The 18,043-nt window shown below is 61.6% G+C and overlaps 1 protein-coding gene across 2 annotated transcripts; it reads right to left on the reverse strand.

Annotated features, from left to right (window-relative positions):
* Nucleotides 1-52: 52 nt before the first annotated feature.
* GIT1 (GIT ArfGAP 1) lies at nt 53-15,634 on the reverse strand. 2 transcript variants are annotated; one of them, XM_021067516.2, is made up of 21 exons: nt 15,332-15,634; nt 9,527-9,660; nt 8,983-9,095; nt 8,757-8,862; nt 8,026-8,243; nt 7,847-7,941; nt 7,477-7,519; nt 5,518-5,544; nt 5,284-5,332; nt 4,765-4,837; nt 4,123-4,220; nt 3,574-3,685; nt 3,321-3,454; nt 3,021-3,173; nt 2,685-2,915; nt 2,545-2,598; nt 2,280-2,366; nt 2,082-2,155; nt 1,805-1,987; nt 1,610-1,673; nt 53-1,452 (listed from the first exon to the last, which is right to left on the reverse strand). In XM_021067516.2, the coding sequence occupies exons 1-21, from the start codon at nt 15,381-15,383 to the stop codon at nt 1,240-1,242; spliced, it is 2,313 nt and encodes a 770-aa protein (XP_020923175.1). In that variant the 5' UTR covers nt 15,384-15,634; the 3' UTR covers nt 53-1,239. The 2 variants fall into 2 exon arrangements, with proteins under 2 accessions (XP_020923175.1, XP_020923174.1); XM_021067515.2 differs by lacking the exon at nt 5,518-5,544.
* Nucleotides 15,635-18,043: the final 2,409 nt, after the last annotated feature.

Consider the following 18,043-nt stretch of genomic DNA (forward strand, 5'->3'; position numbering starts at 1 on the left):
CCCCCTCCCCTCCCCTTCCCCTCCCACCATTCCCTAAGCATCAGAAACAGCACATGGTCACTTATTTATTTTTGATACAAATGTACATGACACACATCTTGACAGTCAGCCCACCCACCACCACACAGGTAGAGCCTGGCCCCTGGCACAGAGGTGGGATGGGGAGAGGAGCTGGTGGGCACTGCCATCTGCCTCTCAGCCTTCCCAGGCTGCAGGGACCCACACACTGCAGGTGCTGGCCTCTCAGAGGTTACAGGGAGGGGGCTCTCAGCTGAGTCGGGGACCCCGGGGAGCCAGCCCCAGGCTCAGGTGCTCAGTTCTCTGCCCCAGCCAGCACATTCCCCCTCCACAAGGGGAGGGGAAGAGAGATGGAGAGAAGTGGTTTTCATTTTAAGTTCATAGAGAAAGGGTATGAGTGGGGGAGCAAGGAGGAGAGGCAGAGGGCAACACCCCAGCTGGTTACCCCGGCAGTCCCTGGCCCCAGGGTGGGGGCGGGGGGCAACCCCCAACACCGGTCCTTCCTTCTGCTCTGGGCCCCTCACCCCTCACACAACTCCAGACGAGCCAGGCCTCCGGAACGGCACTGCCGCCCCGCACACTCACACACAGGCACGCAGGGACACTCAGTTACCACGACGTTAAAATTAAGGGGTGGAAGAGAGGAAAGAAAAAAAAAAAAAAGATTTTTCCAGTGTTTTGCTGCTGGGGACCCCGGGATCACAGGTTTGGGGCCTGTGCCCTAGGCTGGGGCCGTTTGGCATTAGAGGAGAGCAGCAGGGGGCTGGTGGCTACAGGATGGGGACATCCACAGGTATTATGTACAAGGGGGATGCCCCCACTCAGCCCCCAATAGGGCTGGACTGGCTCATGGGGGTGGGGTGCATGTAGGGGAACCGCCCCACTTGGAGTGTCCCCACCCAACCCTTTGCTGAGGGTGCCCCAGGGGGCAAGGGGCTGGGAGTGACGCCTTGTAGACCCCTGCACACTAGAGGGGAGGGGATGCTATGTACAGGGAGAGGTGCATGGAATGTGGGGGACAGAAGCTTCTGCCACCTCACCCCCCCATTCTTGGGGGCTCGAGGGGGATGGGCACCAGGGCACCTGGCTGCCAGGGGAGAGTGGCAGCACTAAGGGCACTTGTGCCAGCGGCTCTGTTAGGGTGGGGATTAGTGTCTGGAGTGGCCCAGCTCCCATGGCCAGTGAGGTCCCGGGGTGCGGGTGAGGGTGCAGGGAGAGTGGTCACTGCTTCTTCTCTCGGGTGGTGATGGTGACCAGCTGCTTGGCAGCCTTGGCGATGTCATAGGCGCACTGGATCACCTGCTGAGTCAGCAGCTGGAAGTCCACAGGGGCGCCAGGCTCCGGGGGCACAGTCTTCCGGCACTCGCTCTGCAGCCGGTAGGCGCTGGCGTTGAGCAGCCGCAGCGAGCTGCGCACTGGCTCCAGGGCTGGCCTCTGGAGGGAGGGCAGAGGGAGCGAGGCCTCGGACTCCCACCCACAAGCCAGCGCTACTGGCAGTGTGGCCACGTCTCCACCCAGGTAGCAGTCAGCTTCTCCACCCCCGCCCCACCCAGAGGTGCCCCCCAGTCCTGCTCCCCTCTGGCCCCTGTACCTTTGGGAAGAGAGAAGCCATCTCCGTCACAGCCAGATGGATCTTTTCTGAGCAGGGCACAAAGCTGTGGGGGGCAGACGGTAAATCAGGGAGGCGGGCTCTCGAGAAGGGGTCCAGGGAGAGCGGAGCTCTGGTCCCTCTCAGGCCCTCGGCAACACCCCAGAAGCCCGCACGAGCCTCCGCCCACCTCCGTACCTGTCGTGCTTGAATTCCTGGGCAGCCCGCAGTAACTCCTGAATGTTCTTGGTAACCTGCTCCGTCTTCAGGATGACGTCCTCTGTGCTGGGAAGGCCAGGGTCCAGGTCTCCATCCAGGCTTTCCAGCTCGGGGTGGAAGTCCTCCTCCTTGCCCAGCTCTAGAAACCTCTTCCCTTCCAGGCTGGGGTGAGACAGGCAGCCCGGCCGTGAGGTCGCTTGCCTTCGCCCTCGCAGACACCGGGGGGCCACTCAACCCCCGCCCCCGGGTGCCTCACCCCAGCAGCGGGTCCCCACTCTGTGTGTTCTCATAGTCACTGTCGGCGCCGCTGCCATGGCGAGAAAGCTTGCTCTGGAGGGGACAGGGAAGGGGCGGCAGGTGGGGTGCATGTTCGCAGGTCCCCACAGGCTGCCCGTTGCCTCCCCAGCACACCTCTCAGCCAGCCCAGCCCTCGGGCCCTGGGGATGAGCGTTACCGTGTGGCGGCTTCCTTCCTGGGAGCATGACAGCAGTGGGGAGGAGGGAGTGAAGGGCACAGCTGAGGCCGACACCCCCTTCCGGATCTGAAACCCAGGTAGGGCTGGAGTCAGTCTCCTCCCACCACCCACCTTCCCTGCAGTGAGGCTGGGACCACGTGTGTCTAGTCAGCCCTGTGCCCGGCATCCAGTGCAGAGCCTGGCACCTGCTGGGGCTCAAGACCTGTTTGTGGGAACCGAGCCACCTTCCCCAGGCCCTGCTTACCCGGTAAAGGCCAGCAGGGACATGCACCGAATAGATGGCGTCATCCTCCAGCTCCTGGGGGTAGCAAGTGGGTGTCATGGAGGGCCCTGTGATGGTCCCAACCCTGCCTGCCCACCACCCAAGACCTGTGGGCTGCTCACGGTGCTGTGAAAAGGCTGGAGCCGAGTGGTGAGCTCATCCCCCGGGGGGCCCCCAAAGGGCTTCAGGGCAGAGCCTGGTTCATACATGGAGAAGGCCTGGCGGTCCCTGCGGTGGGAGCTCCCGCCAGGCCCCATGGGCGCATGCTCTGCTCGTTCGCTGGGGAGTGGGGGTGTGGGCACTGGTCCCGGGGGCTGCCGGATCTGCAAGTTCTCGGCCTGCAGCTTGTGGATCTGAGAGAGCAGCGTGGTGTCAGAAACGGTGGAGGGTCCAGGCAGCACCCCCCTCCCCCCGGCCGCCCTGGGAGGCCCCCCTCCCCTCCAGGCTGCAGCCCTCACCTCCCTCTGCAGCCTCCGGAGCTCATCACTCAAGCTGCTGTTGACCTTCATGAGCTGCTGCACCTTTGCCTCGGAGGTAGCCAGGGCCTTCTTCAGCTCCAGGTACTCCTGCAGCGTCACGGCCCCGTCGGACAGGTCTGAGGAGTCCATGCTCTGCAGAGGGAGATAAGCCGCTCAGCCCTCAGGGGCCACGGAGGCAAGGCCTCCCAGGACACCCCTTGTCCCTGGGGCCCCAGGCTGAGGACAGGGCAGGGCCTTGACAGAGGCCTGGGGAGGGGCAGCGAGGGGCAGCGCTCAGACCCGCGCACGGTTGTTCCGAGTGGCACCGGCGCTGCGCAGGGGCTCCTGGTCTGTGTCCTCGTCTGAGGCCACGCTGTCGTAGTCGTGCTGGTCATCCAGGTCACTCTGGCTCCGCGCAGACAGCTCGAGGTTGTCTGAGGGCACAGGCCTGTCACTCAGGGCTCAGTCACACAGCCCGTCTATCATGCCACCCCCGGAAGGGAGCCGTGAAAGAATATCCTGGGACGGTGCCCGCCACCCGAGCCCTTCCCACCTGTGGGGCTGCTCAGGCTCTTGCCCTGCTGTCTCCGCTTGGCCTCACTGAGAATGTCGATGATCAAGGTGGCAAACTCCCGGGCATTAAAGCGGGCCAACTTCTGTCGCCCCTGGAGGCAAAATGGGCCAGGCCCAAAAAGGGTGTGAGGGGGCCCTTCTGGCTGACACACAGGGGCGGGGACAAAGCAGTGAGGCTGCCCCCTGATAGCTGACTTAACCACAGCTAAAATACCCCAGCCCATCGCACGGGGCCAGGGCAGGGGGTGGGGGATGACAGTTTGGGGGAGCCTCGGGGAGCTCTCCCGAAGAGGCCAGAACACCCCCGGGGGCTGCTCACCAAGTGCTGAAAAGAACAGCCTCTTCCCTGTTCCCATATCCCAGAGCCAGCGGGGCAGGGAGAGGCCTCGGCCAGGAATGGAGAAGAGCCGGCCAGGCCCAGACAATAGCCTGCGAGGAAGGGCAGGGCCCGCCGCCAATGGGGGAGCTGGTGACCCCAGGAGGGGAGGAGATGGCCCCAGGCCCCCCTCCCACCATCCAGCCTGCTCACCTGATTCCGTGTGGCTGAGTACTCAGGGTTAACAGGCAGGAAGGGCACAGCGCTGCGCTCCGTCACCAGGGTGCTGTGGTTTTGGGTCGCCAGCCACACTGGAGGAGGGGCAGGAGCAGGTCATCCACGGTGGCCAGGCCCACGGGGCGGGGGCAGGAAAGCCCAGAGCACAGGCTCCCCAGCTCCTCCCTGCACCCACCCGAGTGCTGGCTGTTCAAGACAGGGGTGGCCTTCAAATGCAGGCCCGTGAGGCTGGATCAGGGCAAGGCTGGGCAAGGCTGGCTGGGGACTGACAAAACAGAAAAAGGCGACTCCCTCCTGCCCGGCCGCGACCCAGTGTTTGGGCTGGAATCTGGCTGTGGCCAGGAAGGAGGGATGCAGGGGGTGGAGCCCGACTGGGGACAGAGCCAGCGTGGGAGGCGGGCAGAGGAGGTCTAGTCCGGGGGCTGGGAGAGGAGCAGCCTGGCCGCCTCCAGCTCAGCACACGTTGCTGCCCGGCTGGCCTCACGGCTGGCAGGGGCTTAGTACAGGCCTGCCCAGGAGTCTAACCCAGGCACCTCTTCAGAGCCCAGCTCTAGAAGCCACACCAGGTCCCAGCCCCTCCCTAGCAGGCTTCCCTGCCCCGCCCCCACCCCCGCTCACCAGCGTCATTTTCTCTTCGATCCACCTCGTCATACACATCCATGGCAAGTTCCTCAAAAAGCCGGTTGCTGAGCTGGAGGCAGAAAGGGGGACCCAGGCTTTCTCAGCTGAGCAGGCCCCCAGGGCTGACCAGGCCAGCGCAGCACATCTCCAAAGGTGTGGGAAAGGACTTGTGCGTCCCTTCGTGCCACCCAGCCCTCCCTCCAGTCTCAGAACTGGAAACTGGGGTGGGGTATGTCTGCCAAGCTCCAAGGTGGGAGGGGACGGAGGAGACCCGACCAGATGGGTGAGTGCCCTCGTAGGGTTAGGGCCCTCGCAGGGAAAGTTGGAGCAAGTGCCCTGGAGCCTTAGGAGGGCAGAGCCAGGGTCAAAGCCAAAGGGTAGGGAGATGGAGGAGAGGTAACTGGGGAGACTAGAACGGGGGGCAGGTCAAAGACTTGGAAAAGGGCCCTAGGTCAGAGGAAGGGGGGCAGAGAAGCGGAGCAGCTCCAGGCATCAGGGGCCTGTCTGAGCACTCACCGCTTGTAACTTCTTCTTGGCAGCTTTGGCCAACTCGGACAGGTCCAGGCTGTGGGTGAAGGGGGGTGATGGGGTTGGGGAGGAGGGGGGAGGCCAGACATGAGAGGTGGCCAGGCCCTGCCAGCGACCTCCCAAACATGCAGGGAACCCGGGGAGATGACGCCCAGATGCTGCACACCAAGTGCCCCCGCCCCACCCAACCTCCAGAGCCTGCTCCGTGCAGGCACGATATACCTCTGAGACATGCACTTTTGCCGAGATCTAAGTCCAGAGGAAGGCAGCACAAGGAAGAACAGGACAGAGGCAGCAATTACCCAGGAGTAAGCAGCACACGCCTTCCCATATCAAGCTCAGGCCCATCTCCGTGCACACACCAGACCCAGGGTGTGCAAAACTGAACTTGTCCCCCAAACCGCTCCTCAGCCGGCTGGCTCCTCTCGGTGACTGACTCACCCCGCACCAGCGTCAGCTCTTGGGAGCCACCTGCTACCTCTTTCACCCTTGAGCCCTAGCCAAGCTCTCCCCAGGTTCTGTCATCTCACCCTCCTGCCTGTGCTTTTGCAACATTTCTGCATCCATCTCCCTGCTCCCAGTCTTGCCCCCGTACTCCTTTTTACACCCAGAAGCCAGGGTGGGTTTTGTTTGCTTTTTTGGCCATGCCCTTGACCTGTGGAAGTTCCCCAGCTGTGACCTGTGCCAGAGCTGTGGCAACACCAGATCCTTAACCACTGTGCCACAGCGGGAACCCCAAAAGCTCACTGAAAATACTCTAAGTGCTTTACGTACACTAAACTTATTCAATCCTCTGCACAGCCCAGAGACAGGTACAGTTACCCTATTTCCGGGAGAGGTTACTAAGGCTCAGAGAGGTTAAGAAGCCTGCCTGAAGCCACTCAGCCATTAATTAAGTGGCAGAGCTGACTCCACACATCCATGTTGGAACCTCTCTGCTCTCAGAATGGTCACAGGTCTTGTTGGGGCTCAGGAGTAGCCACTCACTTGCCCTGTCTCTTTTCTAGTCTTGTTCCTGGGATCCCCTGCCTTGTACGTGCTCCAGCCACACGGCTTGCCTGCAGTTCCTGGCACGGCACTTCCGACGGCTGTGCCTCTGCCCCTCTTGCTGCGCTTCCGCCTGACTGCGCTCCCAACGACCAGGGAGCCTCCCCCTCTGACTGTGACCTCCCTGAGGGCAGGAACACGCCCGAGTTGCCTCTGTGTTCAGTGCCAAGAACACCTGGCACTAGAAAGGTGCTCAGTTAACATTTCATTGAGAACATGCCCGTATGTGTTTACAATGCACACACACACGCATACACACCAGGCAGAATCGGGCCAGAGCAGGGGGAGCCTTAAGGTCTGAGAATAGAGAAGATCTGGGGGTTCAGGGATCTGAGGTTCCCAGGCCTGACCATCCCCATCTGCTCACACTGGCCTCTGGAGACAGGGCAACAGAGTGCCCTCGTAGGGAGAGATGGAGCACGTGCCCTGGAGCCTTAGGAAGGCAGAGCCAGGGTCAAAGACAAAGGATGGGGAAATGGAAGAGAGGTGACTGGGGAAACTAGAGCGAGAGGGAGGTCAAAGACTTCAGATCCAGGCCGGCGGGCACAGCCTGACCATCACAGGCAGCCAGCAGGTGGCGCGAGCGCCCATCTTGTGAGCTGGGTGAGCATCCCCCACAGCCTGGGTTCCCCAGGGCCTCTCAGATATGAGGCCGAAACACCACCACTGCAGCCATGCTCAGCCCCTAGCCCCTGCTCAGTCGCCGAGCACACCACAGAGGCCGGGCCAGAATCCCAAAGTCAGTCAAACTCCTGAGTCCCACCATCTTTTCACCGAAGAGCAAGGGTTTAGCAAAAGATTTGACAGCGGGGTCAGTGCTACTGGAAACAGAACCCAGGGATCCACTGCTCCCAGGGGGTTGTTTCCTGATACTCAGACGTCTGTGCTCGACAGCCATGGAGGTGAGAATGTGCTGGCCGTGTGCTGAGTCGACATTTCTTCCCCGCACTGGGGCCCAGCATTAGGAAATGAGGATCGGACTGTGATATGCTTGGGCCTCCAGCCCCTGAAGGGGGGTGGGAGTAGGGGTCCCAGGCCCCTAAAGCCCGGAGAGTTAGGGGTGGGAGCTCTGGGGGCCAGGCCCGTTCATGGCCCCCAGCAGCCTATGGGAAGGGGCATCAGGTGGGCACTCACCTGTCAGCCATCTGGGGGATGATGTAATGCCCATTCTTGTGATCTGAACAAAAATAAAAATGCCAAGTCACTGGTGCTCGGTGGCCTTAGCAGCTGGGAGCCCACCTCCCTGCCCTGAGCAGGGCTTGGCACCCAGAAGTGTCAGGGGAAAGGAAGGAGGGCAAGCCACCCCCAAGAGCCCTAGAAAGCTATGCCCACCCCCACTCCCTACCCCAATGTGCTGCAGCCCAGAGCCTGCAGCAATTTCACAGGAGCCAGTTGCCTAGCAACACTGTTCCCCAGCCGGCTTTGTCACCATGGCACCTGCTGCTGGGGTGTGTCTGGGTCCCACCTGCCTGCCCCAGCCAGCCCCTCCCCACACTCTGCTCACCCGGCTTTCGTCCACAGAGATAGAAGGCCAACCGGTCAGTGAGCTCATACTGGCACTCGACTAGCCTTTCTGCCAGCTCATGGTGCCCCGCCTGCCTGTGGGGAGGGGACACGGCTCAGCCCTGTAGCCGCAGCCCACCCCCCACACCCACCCAGGCCTCACCTTAGGCTGACCCTCACCTGGCATAGTCAATGGGTGTGCGGCCGTTGACGTCGGGGGAGCCAGGGTCCGCACCGTACACTACAAGAAGCTCGGCCTGCAGCGTCTGCCCCGCCTTGGCAGCCACGTGCAGAGGTGTGGTGCCCTTCTCTGGGTGGAAGAAGTTGGCCTGGGCACCCAGGGACAGCAGGCGCAGACACGTCTCCAGGTTGCCTGTCCGAACGCTTGAGTGCAGTTGCTGCGGGGAGCAGAGTGTGCAACAAACGCGTGTGCATGGGGTGCCGCCTCTCTCCAGCCCCCACCACCAGCTCCCAGGGGCCCGGCTGAAGTTAGGCTGCCAGGGAGGCCAGAGGGCTTCCCACTAGCAGCTCACGTCAGTTACTTCTGGCTGCAGCCAGCCACCACCCACCACGAGGAGTGTGCTGTTAGAACAGACATTATCTATGAGGTATATGTGGCTCTTTATTTCCCATTTTACAGATGCGGAAACTGAGGCTCCGAGAGGCTCAGAAACTGCCCAGAGCTTCCCGGCTTTTGGGTGGCAGCCGGAGGATTTTAGTTTTGTATGTCCTCCTGGGAGCTGGGGGATCGGTCTTGATCACAGGCGGTGTGACCACGCCATCTCGTCCCTCCACTGGGCCCTCTGCTCTTGCCTGACAAGGCTGCCTGGTGGGCCCTGGGCCCAGGGGCGATGCCATTGTGCGGAGGAGAAGAGGAGAGGCCCAGCCCTCCACCGTGGGGCCCCACGAACCTTGCTGAGGTCTTTGGCGGTAACTCCGTCGTCATCCCTGCAGGGCAGCTTGTGGACGAAAGCCAGCATCTGGTACTTGGCCCTGATGAACTCTGACTTGATGGGGCTGCGTGGAGGGCACAGGAGGAAATGGGGAGAAGAGCGGGAGAGGCCAATCACCCGGCCACCTCCTGGGCCTACGTCCCCAGCCGCGCAGCCCAGCCACCACCCCTCAACCCCGACTCACTGGACTTTGTCTTGGGGGTTGGCTTTGCGCCGGCCGCTCTGCACCTGCGCGGGGTCCAGCAGGGAGTGCTCCCAGATGGAGTTGGCTCCGTTGCTGGCGAGTGTGTGCACCATCTGTGGGGAAGAGGTGCCAAGTGAGAATGCCCACTGCGTGCTGGGGGATGCTGAGCACTGGGCTGTACACGGTACCAATGGGCCTACTGTGTGCCTGGCACCCCTGCACTGTCACCCAAGGATGTGGGTCCTGCTGAGAAGCTCCGGTGAGCACCAAGGCTGAGAGGTTAGGTGCAACACCGCATGGTCAAGCTAGTAGGTGGCAGAGCTGGGATGACAGCCCAGGTGGGTGTGACTCCGCCCTGGAAGCCGCCTCTCTGGGTGAGGGCCGCGCGCACAGGGGGGAAGGGTCAGAGTTAGGCTCTGCCCCAGGTAGGTGCTGCCCCCTGGAAGCTGCAGCATCCCGACAGTCGTGGATGTGGGTGCGGGGGAGATGTGCCCATGCTCAGCACACTCTGCGGGGAAGGACGAACCGCCCAGCGCAGCCGTACCTGCAGCAGTGTGGGGGGCCAGGCGCTGTGGCGAAGGTGCTTGACGATGGAGATGTGGCGTCCCAGGCTCCGGTGCACGCTGCAGCACTCGTCACACACCAGCACACCCCTGCTGATGGAGGCCCAGCCAGGGTCTGCGGGGCGGGGGCGAGGGTCAGCCACAGCCAGACGCTGCTGAGCCCGCCTGCATGCCTGCGGTGGGTCCGTGCTCCGCTTAGGGCTTGGTGCATATTCGCTCACTCAGTCCCCTAAGGCCCTGGTGGCCGGGGCCTTGATGAGGAAGCTGAGCTCGGGCGGTGGGAGGGACTCCCCAGGGGCTGGCAGCCAGCGCCACTGATAGAGCCAAGCCCTTTCCTATCCGTCTCTGCCCCTCTGGGGAAGTGTGGTCCCCAGGGCCTATTCAGTGGGCACAGCTTCCTGTCCTGCAGCCACTGCTACCAGTCCCACAGCCCTTCCCCAGGGAGCCAGGCATTCCCTGGGGTTGCGTCCCCCATGCTACATGCCACACTGCCCCCGGCAGTGCCACATCTCTCCTGCACCCGGGCCTCTTTTGGAAGCACTGGCCCACCTGCCTGACCCATCACACCCCTCCTGGGGCTCCTACCTCTGCCCTCATCCTGGCAGGCAAGAGGCCTTTTCACAACCCAGCCTCCTGCCACTACCACTGATGGGGTGAGCTGGAGCCCCTCTTAAGGGGGACGGAGACAGCAAAGGAGCACCCAGTGTGTACAAGCTGGGTGCCCTAACTATGGTGCCTGTGACAACTGTCAGGCAAGGTGGGAAATGCTACCCCTGCTTTACCAGTGAGGAAACTGTCCCAGAGAGGTTGGGGTGCTTATTCGAGGTCATACAGCTACTGAGCGGGATTGTCCAGGCATTTAGAGGCTGGAGACCCTGCCACATCCACACCAGTTGCCGTTGCAGCCCCGAAGGGGGGCAGCCCCAAGGGGTCGAGGGCCCCGGGAGCCACTCTCCACCCCCTGGGGAGAAGGGGGACCACAGTGGGGTGGGAGCTCCTGAGCTGCTTCTCAAGGGTAAGGGAGATGCCACCCATCCAGGGCCCCTTGGGAGAGGGGAGGAGACAGCTACATGCAGCTCAGGCTGCGGAAAGGTCACGGGGGAGAAAGCAGCCATTGTGCGCGCTGGAGTGGGGGCAGGGAGCCTCTCTCCCAGGACACTGCTCTGCCCAGGCCCCCGCCCAGCTCAGGGAGCCCTGTCCTGGGGGTGGGGGTGGGGGGAGCTGGCTCTGAGCCTTGCCCCTACTGCTCATGTTGTCCAGAGGGGCCCCCCAGGGGAGGGCATAGGCTTGGGGTAACGAGAGCCTCTCCAACCAGAAGGCAATGCTCAGTCCCCTTCCAAAAGGATTTACATGAAAGCTCCCCAAAGAACTGTGAGGAAACTGAGTCAGGACACTGCCATGGCGAGTGTCCCCTCCATGGAATGGAAACAGGAAGTGAAAGAGGGGCTCAGCTCTTGGGTCTGGGCTTCTGTGGGGAACCCTCCAAAACAGGGCAGAGCAATGTAGGAGGTGACCCCAAACACCTTCCTCAGGGGCTGATTCTAGGGGCCCCAGGGGAAGGGTCCCATCATCTCTGCCAAGAGGGGGCGCCCTAGAGCAAACTTTAGTGTTGGCTTTACCCAAACTGGGAGGCACCCCCAGGCATGGAAAGCTCCTTCCCCCACTCCCAAACACCACTGGGCCGGGGTCTGCCTGCCAGCCATCTCCGGTGGCAGCGGCCCAGGCAGGAAGCTGGAAATGACGCAGCCTGAATTCCTCTTGTTGAAATGGTGGGGTTTCCTGTCAGTAGGGAGCCGCCCAGGCCAGGATCATAAATGGGCCGCCCTAAGGCCTCCATCCCAGACCTATGGCCTGCTCGGAGAGGCTAGGCCCGGAAAGGCTGGCCAGATATCCGGGGCCAGACCAGACAAGGTAAGTCCCTGAATGTGACAGTGACCCAGAAACCAGGATCTGGGGAGAGTGGTCTAAGGCTCTGCTTGGCACTCTCCCAGCCTGGGGGAGAGGTCCTGTCTTCCACCGAGACCTGAAATAGGACGGATGGGCAGGGGACACTCACCCGGTCTGGGGCACACGGATGCCAGCTCAGTTCTGGATGACACAGATGGGAATCCCACCCTAACTCCCTACCTACTCCCTGTGCCCGAGGGGCCTGGGCCTACCCAGGCCGGAGCCCAAAGCCCCACCTAGGCCAGTTTCTAAGCCGAAGGGCTATGAAGGGTTTCTGAAAGTCAAATGGCGATTGTGGTTTAAGGTTAAGGGACTCTTGCCCCAAACTCGGGGCAGGAGGAGCAGGGGATGTTAAGGGTTAGGGGAGCTGGTCACCTCCTCAGTGTCCTGCCAACCTTCCCCCTGGGCTTCTGCCTCAGGGTGGGAGTCTGGTATGTGTGGGCACGTGGCAGGAGGCATCCTGGGATCATGTTAACCAGCGCCAAACCCATGGAGGCCTCTGCTAAGGTGAAGTCACGTCCCCACCCAAAGTCTTTAGCGGCTCTAGGGCCAGCAGCCAGCCTCTCCTGATCTAGGGACCAGATCCTCACCAGAGAAGAGGGAGACACCTGCCATCTTGAAAACAGGCAAGAGTAATCCATTGGGATAAAGGTCAGAATGGTGGTTGCCTTTGGAGGGCGCTGACTGGGAGAAAACACAATAAACTGTAAAGTGATGGAAACTCTCTCAATCAGAGTCGTGGTTACACAGGTATATCCACAGGTAAAAACTCATCAGGCTAAACAGCAAGAGACAGGCACTTTGATGTACTTCAGTAATACTTCAATCAAAGAAGAAAGCCCACCTGTCAGCCCACCCACCATCTATATCATGAAGAGAGAAATGAGCCTGCTGGTTCCCAAATGCTTCTAGCTAGTGACCAGCCTTGCTCACTCAAGCTGCTTGTAGGGTGGGTATCTTGGGGTCTTCACAGCCTGTGCCTGAGGCTACCAAAGTGGGAAGCCTGGATGGAGGCCCATGGCAGACACGAGGAGCAGGCCCTTGAGAGCTGAGCCAGGACTGTGTGGCAGGGGGAGGGGAGGGGCAGGAAGGGAGAACACACATTCTCCAGGGTTCCCTGACCCCTGTCCCTCTCCTGGATTCCCAAGGTAGGAAGGGACACAGATGGTGCCTGACGAGGTGGCACCAGCTGCCAGACCAGCCATGCCATGCCCAGCTGCCTCACAGCTGTTCCCTGTGTGTCCAGGCCTGGGAGGAGAGAAAGGACAGAGCCCTTTGGGGTCAGGCTGCACCTTACTTTTCAGCTCCATGACCCTGCAAATTAACCAACCACAAAAGGGCCACAACCCCACTCCTAGGGCAGATTGCAGGGCTCCTATTACAGTGAGAAGCTTATGACTTTGGGTAGGAAGCATATTCCAAGGAGGTGGCTCTGGGCCTGGGCTCCAGACTGTTGGTTTCCCTCAAGCCTCTTACCTAAGCTGCTACAGGTCCCAGACTGAGAATGCCACCCCATGCATCATAGGGTGCAGGTGCCCCTAAAAAGTCAGCTGAGGTCCTGAGAAGCATCCAGACCCTTAGGGAATGCCTACCAGACAGCATGCTAGGTGCAGGGGTTGGGTGATGAACAAGACTTTGATGGCACCCTGCCCACCATACCACCTGCCTCTTCCTGACCTGTATTATGGATCAGGGGAAAAGGTAGTACCAGGAGCACAAAAGGTCTCTGTGGGATGAGGACTTGGGGTACGAGCTGGGTTGGGCACCCCAACACACCAGATACATACCACTCCTCCCTATGCCCGCTGAGCATCTAGAGACTTCAGCCAAATGGTCAAAAGCAATGGAGAAAGGACAACTGCCTTGATAATGCTGCCTGTGTCCCCCAGGTCCAGAATCAGGACCACAGACTTTGGAGATAGGATAGTTTTTTTTTTTTTTGGTCTTTTTCTAGGGCCTCACCCACAGCATATGGAGGTTCCAAGGCTAGGGGTCTAATCGGAACTGTAGCCACCAGCCTACGCCAGAGCCATAGCAACACCAGATCTGAGCGGCTGGATCCTTAACCCACTTGGCGAGGGCAGGGATTGAACCCGCAACCTTGTGGTTCCTAGTCGGATCTGTTAACCACTGAGCCATCGCAGGAACTTCTGGATAGATCTTAAAAACCATTTCTATTCCAACTTCTTTACCTCAGAGTTGAGGAACCTGAGACCCTGAGGGGGAAAAGTCTTGCCATGAGTCAGAGTAAGCTGGAAACAAAGGCAACACCAAAATCCAGGCTCCCCTGATAAGATATCTACTAAGCACCCCCTCCCACTCTTACTTGCCCTTCCCACCCCCACTGTGACGTGTGTCCAGCAGAGATGCAAAAGGGCGGCCTGGGACAGGCACTGAGAAAACAAGTTCTCCTCTTAGCCCTTCCATCCCCAGACCTGCCTGCATTTGGGGGAAGGAGATAGTAGTTTCTAACTCATCAGGGGTAAGGTCGGATGACCCACCTCCTCCCCCATAGCTTCTTGGGGGCACTCTGGACCCTAACATGCCCTGAGAGGAGGCCTCAGGGTCATGACTACCCAGACTACCATGCCTCTGCCAGGCACCCACAGTTCCCAAACACTCTAGCTTGGAGACATCAGAACCACCAGAGCGTCTGTTGCTCTCAACCTGTTGGGGGTCCTGGACCTCTCCAAAGGGTGGCTGGAAGTTATGGGCACACAAAACAACACCCCACACTCATGCTTAATTGCGCCCATAGTCCCCCCTCCCTGAGTCCACCCGGTCTCCCAGCAAGATAGCTCCTTTTATAAAAAGAGAGGCCGGTCAAGGGCCAGGGCTTCCTTCCCCGGGCCAGATGCTGAGCCCCATCACCGGCAGCGTCCTCCCACATCAGAAGGAAGCATCCTCTCCAGGTCACTGCTTCTCACTCCCTCAGCAGGTCAAGGGGTTTCACCTGGACCTGACTCTGCTGGGAATAAGAGAAAAACCACGGCGACTACAGCCAGAAGGCAGGCCAGGAAGCCAGGTGAATCTCAGGAATCTAGGCACCCCTTGGCACTGCTCCCCACCCATTTCTGACCAGACTGGCCTAGGAGATGGCAAGGGGTCTGTGCTCAGGTTGGGGCAATGCCAAGCCCACCTTCCAAGCAGGCCTTACTGGAGCACAGGGGAAGCTGAATCTCGTTTCCAGTCATCAGGCCTGGGGACGCCTCAGGGGAAGATGCCCAGGCTCAAGTGGCCCTGAACACCAGGCCCTGCAAAGGGCCCCAGCCTTGGGAGCCAGGGGCAAGGAGTCCTAGGAGTAGCCACCCCGTCAAATGCTCCAGAGGAAACAGTATCCAGACCCCCCCTAGCCCATCTGCCCAGCTCTCTGCCCCTTGCCCTCCGCCACCCCAGCGGGCGTGCAGACCATGCGAGCAGCAGGTGCAAGACGCGGGGGTGGCACTGAGATGACACAAAACCTCACTCGCCCCCACCTCCTAAACCCCGACCGGCCTCGCCACAGCCCTCCTGCCACCCCAGGCTGGCGCTTCCGTTTGGATATGAGATGGAAGCGGGGGGTGCAGCCAGCTGCCCGCCTCCCTCTGACTGAGGGGTGGGAGGCGGCGCCGGGAATGTCCTTTCTCGCTTGTCCACGGACACGAGGAAACTGGGGCCCCCAGGACGGCCCTCCCGCCAAGGACGAGGCTCGGCAGCGGCCGGGGCGGGGGCCGAGGCCGGAGGCCGCAGCCCCCAGCCCCGCCCCGCCCTCCGGCCCCGCACGGCGCTCCCGCCAGGCCCCGGCGCCCGCCCGGCGGCGCCTCGGTGCGCGGTCCCGCCCCCGGCCCGGCCCCGCTTACCCGGGGCGCTGCAGTCCGCACACACCTCCGCTCGCGGCCCCTTCCGGGACATCCTCAGCGGCGACGCGGCCGCAGCCCTCTGGGCCAGCGTGGGGGGCGCGGGCGGCGGGCCCGGGCGGCGGCGGCCCCTGCTGCCCGGCCCGGCTCCGGCAAGGCCCCGGCTAGGCTCCGCGCGCCCGGCCAACCGTCCGCCCCCGGGGCTGGCCCGGAACCCGCCGTGCCCGCCCGCCCGCTCGCCCTCGGGCGCCCTCCGCCCCGCGCCGCCCCGCGCCGCCCCGCCGCCGCTCGCCGCTCGCTCTCTCCGCCCCCTGCGCGGCTCTCGGCCGCTCCTGCAGGAAGCGGCGCAGGCCCGGCCCACCGGGGGAGGGGCAGCCTGCACACCCGCCCCACCGCCGGGCCCTGCCGGCCGCGCCTCCCGGAGAAAGGAAGCCGGGAGCGCGGGCGGGAGGGGGTGGGGGCGTTTAAAGGGGCCGCGGCCGCCGCCGCCGCCGCCGGGCCCGCGCTGCAGCGTCGCCTGCGCCCTGCACTGGGCTCCGGCGCGCCCCTGTCCCTGAGGCTGTGCGAGCTAGCCCCACAGCCCCATCCCCTTCACTGAGACGGAAGCTGGCCCGGGGAGCTTGAGCCCAGGGACAGTGACCCCTGGGGATCAAAGAAGAGAGTAAGGAGCTGAAGGCCCAGGCCCCCCTCCTCATCCAGAGGCTGTGGTTCGGGGTAACGTTCCTGTCTCTGTTTGGGGTGAGTTGTGCGTCCTGGTCCGCTGTGTGTTCACATCTGTGTGTCCAGGTGTTTGTGTGGTCACACTCTTGTTGACTACGCACACCGCCAACAATATGGACGCCCAAGTGCCAGAGGTCATGCAGTGTATACCCCTGCCTCCGAGCTGAATAAACATCTATCCCTCCTCCCGGCTTCCATCCAGAAATGAAAGAGTGTGGACTGTTTTTGAAGACCTCCTGAGCAGTGACCACTGTGCCTGTGTACAGTAATACCCACTTGGCATCGGTCTTGCATACATCATTGGTGTTTCTGAGCCACGGGAAGTCTGCGTGTCCAGGGCACAAGCATATAACATACAGGGGCCTTTTTTGCGGTGGTTTTTCCTCCTGGACTTCACACAGAGACTCGTTGGAGGATGGGGGACAGGGAGAGGAGGCAGCAGGCCACACGTGGGTGCACCCCAGCACTGAGCATGCTCCCCCATACACGTGTGCCCCACGTGCACCCAACCCCCATCTTGCAGCAAGAAAGGCTAAAGCGCTGGGTTTGTGGAGAGAGGGCAGGGGTGCTAAGGCCCAGGCCCAATGGGTCCTGATGAAGTGGTGACACGATTAAAGGAGGGTTCCCCAGTGGCAGGCGGGGAGTCCTGCTTAGTAACAAGGGGTGGGGGTAGGAGGCGAGTCCTTGGGCAGGGGTGCAGGAGTTGGTTGATTTTAAACCAGCGGTGCCAGAGCAGCAGTGACTTGTGGGTGGGCAGGCTGCTTCCCTGGGGGAGACAAGTAATGCTCATGAGTCACACCACCCGAAATACATGCAAAGCTGCCTCCATCGCCTTTCTCTGCAGCCCAGATTGACAAGTTTGTTTGAAATCGCGATCCACGGGGTATATTTATAATCGCACCTTAAAAAAATCTCCTTGCAGTCTTCCCCTCCCCCCCCGTAGCCAGCCGTTCAGCTTGCAGGGCTTCTGGGAGCAAAGATACCTCGCGGTGGGGGGGGGGGGGCACCACCTGCCGCCCGGTGCTGCACCCCCCACCCTCAGGAGTCCGTCCGCCGAGTTGGTGGTCCCACCCCTGGCGATGGGAGGAACGGCCAGGAGGCACGCGCGCGCGTACACACACACACACACACACACACACACACACACCGCACAGCCCTTGAGCGGTGGCCGCCCGTTCACCCCCGATCGACCCCCAGCTATGGAATTTCATTTATTAAATGTCGAGGCGGCTGCTGGCAGCCCCATAGCTCGACTGTCTTTGTTTCTCTGCTGTGTGGGCGCGTCTCGAGCACGTGGCAGCTAGAGAGCGCGCAGGCGAGGAAAAGCGACCTGGGTTTAGAGTCCAGGGCTGCGGGACCAAAAAGAGAAACTGGCTGCCGGGAGGATAGGGCCCCCAGTCCAGGCTGAGGTCCCTTCCTCCTAGAGCTCCAAGCCTTTCCAGGGGAAGAGGCATGAGTCACCCTGTTCCTTCAACCCCACTAGCCCCATCTCCTGGTTGGCCCTGGGACTACCTGGGAGTGGCCCAAGCACGGATCCACTCTCCAAACTTTGTTCCTGAAGCCCCCAGCCTCGCTACAGCCGAGCTTCTAGGCCTGGGGCTAGGGGTAAAAGGATTTCAGCAGGATCTCCCTTTGGCGACGTCGCCTCTTCAGGAAACAAGGCAGTTAAAAGAGAAATCACAAGGTTCTAAAAACAATTTAATGGGGAAAAAGTACAGGCATTCTCCGGGCCACTCCTAGTCGTCCCTTCCCAGCTCCAGCCTCCTCCCCAACTCAGGCTGCAGCCACGACACTCTGCTGACCCCTCGTGGTGGAGCTGGGCAGCGGTCCCCGGCTGCTGGAGATGGCAACTGGCTCCTCCCGGGCTGAAGAAAGGGGCGAGGCAGTCCACTCCTCCCTCATCCTTTCCCGCCCAGGGCTGGCACTGCAGGGTGTGGAGTAGGAAGGAGAGAAGACCACACAAAGAAACCTGACAGAGGCTTTGAGAGTTTGCAA

The sequence above is a fragment of the Sus scrofa genome, chromosome 12 (assembly GCF_054392235.1).
Source record: "Sus scrofa isolate SSC_HxYL_T2T_F1_AM1 chromosome 12, Sscrofa_HxYL_maternal_Yorkshire_Landrace_v2.0, whole genome shotgun sequence".
Taxonomy (NCBI): Eukaryota; Metazoa; Chordata; class Mammalia; order Artiodactyla; family Suidae; genus Sus; species Sus scrofa.

Coding starts and splice junctions, on each gene's coding strand:
- GIT1 (XM_021067516.2), bottom strand. CDS start 15,383: ATGTCCCGGAAGGGGCCGCGAGCGGAGGTGTGTGCGGACTGCAGCGCC. Junction 7,520..7,846: donor TCTCTGTGGACGAAAGCCGG/GTGAGCAGAGTG, acceptor ATTTTTGTTCAG/ATCACAAGAATGGGCATTAC. Junction 2,916..3,020: donor TCCGGAGGCTGCAGAGGGAG/GTGAGGGCTGCA, acceptor CTGCTCTCTCAG/ATCCACAAGCTGCAGGCCGA.